Raw genomic sequence first — 4,790 nt, forward strand, 5'->3', positions numbered from 1 at the left:
TAATCAGGTAGTTTCATTATTGTTATTGTTGAGAGGCAGTCTCTCTCATTCTTTACATATTCAGGATGTTAACCCCTTTATCAGATAGATGGTTTATGAATATTTTAACTCATTGCATGCAGTCTTTTCACTCAAATGATTATGTCCTGTGATGAAAAGGACATTTTAGATTTTTATGTAGTCCAATTTACCTATTTTTACTTTTGTTGCCTGTGTTCTTGTGGCATGCCCAATAAATCATCAGGAAAATGCAATGACATAAACCTTTCCTCTATGATTTCTTCTAAGAGTTTTATAGTTTTAGCTCTTACATTTAGCTTCTTGATACATTTTCAGTTAATTTTTATGTATAGTTTAAGATAAGCATCCAAATTCATTCTTTTGCCATATCCAATTTTCTCATCACAATTTATTGGGGAAAAAAAACTGTACTATCTCTATTGAATGAACTTGGGACCCTTATTAAAAATCACTTTACCATATATATGAGAGTTTATTTCTAGGCTCTATATTCAGTTCCCTTGGTCAATCACCTGTCTTTAGGCCAGGACCACATTATTTTGAGTACTGGAGCTATATGGTAAGTTTTGAAATCAGGAAGTGTGAGTCCACCACTTTTATTTTTTCAGAATTGTTTTGACTATTTGAAGCTCCTTGTTTCCATATTAATTTTAGCGTAGGCTTTTCTATTTCTGAATAAAATGCCACTGGGATTTTGATGGACACTGCATTGAATCTGTAGGTCATTTTGTATAGTATGGACATCTTAACAACAGTAAGTCTTTGAAGCCATGAACCCAGGATATATTTTAGTTTGTTTATGTCTCTTTAATATCTTTCAGCAGTGTTTCATAGTTTGCAGTGTACAACTCTATCAGTTCCTTGGCTAAGTTAATTCTTAAGCATTTTATTCTTTTTTATTATCATTGTAAATGGAATGAAGTTAGGCCCTTACCTTACACAATTTGGATACAAAAGTTAACTGAAAATGTATCAAAAACCTGATGTAAGAGCTAAAACTATAGCACTCGTAGAAAAAAGCATAGGGGAAATTTCATGGCATTGGGTTTGCCAATTACTTCTTGGATATGACACAAAAAGCATGGAAAACAAATGTAAAAATAGATAAATAGGATTGCGTCAAAATTTAAAAAGCTTTCTTCATGAAAGGACACAATCAACAACATGAAAAGACAACCTGTTGGATAAGATAAAATATTTATAAACCATCTATCTGATAGGAGTTAATATCCAGAATATAGACAGAGTTATTAGAATAATAGTGTTATATCTCTTTTCAAGGGGAACCCACATAACACTGTATTAGTTACATTTGGCAGATGCTTCCATTACACAAATAACCATCCATAAAGTTGCCTTCTAAAACAATCTTATAGGCTTCCTGACAGGGCCATAGTTGTGTGTGTAGAGAGAGACGTAGCAGAGGAACAACCACCTGTCTCTAATTGGGATTGTGAGTTAGCTGTTAATGCGACACTCTTCTGCCTTCAAAAACAACCCGGGCACAGTTTCTATAAACATTAATTCTACTTGATATTGGAGTGTTACAGGATAAATCCAACCATAGGGCTAGGTTGGGAAGATGACACCCCACACAATGGGATACTCACCTTATTACAGAATCCTGAAAAGCTATTTCTCAAAGGCAAAATGCTTACTTGTCAAAGAGAGCACAACATTGCTCTCAACCCCTAAGTGTTATTCTTCTGAAGATGGTCCCAGGAATTCATGACATTTTTTAAGTAGTAGGGGAAGCAAGACATAGAAATTTGTCCCTCACTTTGGCATCCCTCAGACCACTGGAACCCAGGAAACTTCACTGAGATGTCAGGCCTCTGCATTTGCATGGGATTAATATCTGGCTATCTGAGACAAATGAGTCTTACCAAGCTATCCACTATATTATTCGTTTTTATAATCTCCTACCATCTCTGAATTAAATATCATTAATGTTTTCTGGGTTAGGAAAACAATCTACGTCCCTTTCGTTTATTAATCCATGCAACAAATAGTCATCGAGCATTTATTTCATGCCAGGCTCTTTTCTTTGCTCTGGTGAGATAATAGCAAACAAAGTAAAGTCCTTGCACTTCGGGAGTTTACATTCTGGTAAAACAGACAATAAATATAATATAATATATAACATACTATTGTGCAGCATCATGCAAAGTAGTATTACAAAGTAGAAGCAGAGGACAGGAAATGGAGAGTGGTGCTTTGGATAGGGTAGTCATGAACATGTTTAGACGTGGTACATTTAAAATGAGACCAAAAGGAAATGAGAGAATCTCTGGCACTTTCAAGACTTGATCTTGTACTTCTCAGTCTCCTGAACTGTGAGTAATAAATGTTTTTGTTTAAGCCTCCAAGTCTATGGTAGGTTCTGTTATATTAGCCCAATTGGACCAAGATAGTGTTCTACGGTGCTTAGATGCCTGAGACCAAGTTAGAATACTAGAATTGTGTGTTGACCACTTCGTTTTTGCAGTAGTCATCAGGGATCTGGACCCTTGATAACTCTTAGGAATTTATCCAGATAAAATTTAGGATATTATCCCATTCCACCTTCATATTCAGGGAAACCACAATTGCTGTCTTCGAGTGATATCTCTCCCTAACACTCTCCTTAGAGCCTTAGCTACATCCTTATTCTGGAGAGTATAAATCAAAGGATTCAGTGTGGGAGTAATGATGCTATAGAACACAGGTGCAACTTTGTCTTGCAATGGGGTGCGCTTGGACCTGGGCCTCATATAAGAGAAGATGCAGGCACCAAAAGAGAGGGAAACCACAGTGAGGTGAGAGCTACAAGTGGCAAAGGCATTTCTCTTACTCCCAGCTGAACGCATCTGAATGACACTGTGGAGGATGAAGGCATAGAATATAGAAACCACGAAGATGGGGAGGAGGATAAGTAGGACACTGCTGATGAACACTGTGGTCTCGTAAACAGTGATATCTTCACATACCAACTTCACAAGAGCTGGAAACTCACAGTAGAAGTGGCGGATATTTTGAGGACCACAGAAATGGAAGTGCATCAAGATCACTGTGTGAATTAGGGAATTTATGGATGCTCCCAACCATGATATGGCAGCCATCATCAGTCCCACCTTTCTGTTCATGAGAACAGTATAATGTAGTGGATGACAGATGGCAGCATAGCGGTCATAGGACATGAGAGCTAGGAGAAGACACTCAGCACCACCCAAAGACAAATAGAAGAAGTGCTGGGTGGCACAGCCCACAAAGGTGATGGACTTCTTGCCAGATAGGTAGTTGGTAGCCATCTTGGGGATGGTTGTGGAGACATGCATCAGATCCATGAGGGAGTGCTGGCTGAGCAGGAAGTACATGGGTGTATGAAGCTGGGGATCAGCACAGATGAGGAGAATGGTGAGGGTGTTACCACTCACTGCAATCAGGAAGACCACCATGATCAAGATGAAAAGAAAACGTTGGGCAAGGGAGTCATCAAAGAGCCCTTCAAGGATGAAGTCTGCCAGAGAGGTCTGATTCCTCTGCCACATCTTCCCATTCTCAGTCACACTGGGGAAACAGGAAGTGAAGATGAAGTGTGATATCAGAAAACTGGAGCTCAGCATACCTGACACTAAGACCTTTTGATCAACAAAAGAATTTTTGCAGAAATTTTTTTTCTATTTCTAATTATTCAATGCTCGAATAACTAAAATAATCTTTTTAAAACAGAGAGAATTTCAAATCTCTCTTCACAAACATGATCACTCTGAAATTCCAGAACACCTAGGCTCTCGTAAGTGCCAAGCTTCAAAACAAGAGTTTCTCCTCATTAAGCAAGCAATATATTTATAAAAGTATACATATGTGTGTGTATATATATATGTACACACAATATGTATATATATACACACAATAAATTTTATATACATTATATATGCATAAAATATACATATATACTTTTGTGCTTATTGTATCTGTCAGAGTTGAAGCAGAGAAGCTGAACCACTAAGAGATTTATATGCACATATACATATACATTTAATGGATTGTACAGGAATTTGGCCTTATTCAATTGTGAAAACTGGCTATACAATCTATTTAAGGCTGTCACCTTTGTGTCTCATGCTGGAACTTGAAGTTCATGGGGCACGCAGTCAGGAAGGGAGGATGTGTATAAAATGTGGTAAATCAAGGACAGGCTGGAACCCACAATCATGAGCTGCAATCTCACAAGGTGGACTGAAACCCATGTCAGTTCTTGTTGCCTCTGGAATTGGTGGTATGGTTATCGTGCAGAAGCTGAGGTCCTTCTTCATGAGGCTAAACACACACACTTGGCCCAGATGTCACAGAAGCTAAAGGAGGATCCTGGGGAAGGTAGAGTGATTGCAGTCCCAGCTGCTGCTTCACAACATTGACATAAGGTCAGCTGTTCAGAAAAACATCAGTAAAGCAGAAAACAGCTGCTTCCATTCTGCCTCTAAATCTCCCTGAGAATCTTTCCTGTGGCCCACCTTAACCAGAAACACACAGAAATGGGAAACTTGGGAAATGTAGTTCATCCTAGCCAAGTTGACCCATTAAACATCACCAGGATCCATCCCCTGTCAATTTGGCTCACATACATATCTCCTTAAGCCAAACTTAATCCCAAAATAAACACAACAAAATCATCCTTCTACCTAACATGATATAACTATCCTGCATAAAACCAAAACATACCAAATATTTGTATAAAAACATGGAAGAAATATCCATTACTATTGTCCACAGAATGAGCCACCCAT

The 4,790-nt window shown here is 38.2% G+C and overlaps 1 protein-coding gene across 1 annotated transcript; it reads right to left on the reverse strand.

Moving 5' to 3' along the window:
* Window positions 1–2,468: 2,468 nt before the first annotated feature.
* Window positions 2,469–3,695, reverse strand: LOC103561893 (olfactory receptor 2AE1-like). The gene has a single exon (XM_008536735.2). It carries the CDS (start codon window positions 3,624–3,626, stop codon window positions 2,595–2,597), a length of 1,032 nt encoding a protein of 343 aa, XP_008534957.2. The 5' UTR covers window positions 3,627–3,695; the 3' UTR covers window positions 2,469–2,594.
* Window positions 3,696–4,790: the final 1,095 nt, after the last annotated feature.

The sequence above is a fragment of the Equus przewalskii genome, chromosome 12 (genome assembly GCF_037783145.1).
Source record: "Equus przewalskii isolate Varuska chromosome 12, EquPr2, whole genome shotgun sequence".
Classification (NCBI taxonomy): Eukaryota; Metazoa; Chordata; class Mammalia; order Perissodactyla; family Equidae; genus Equus; species Equus przewalskii.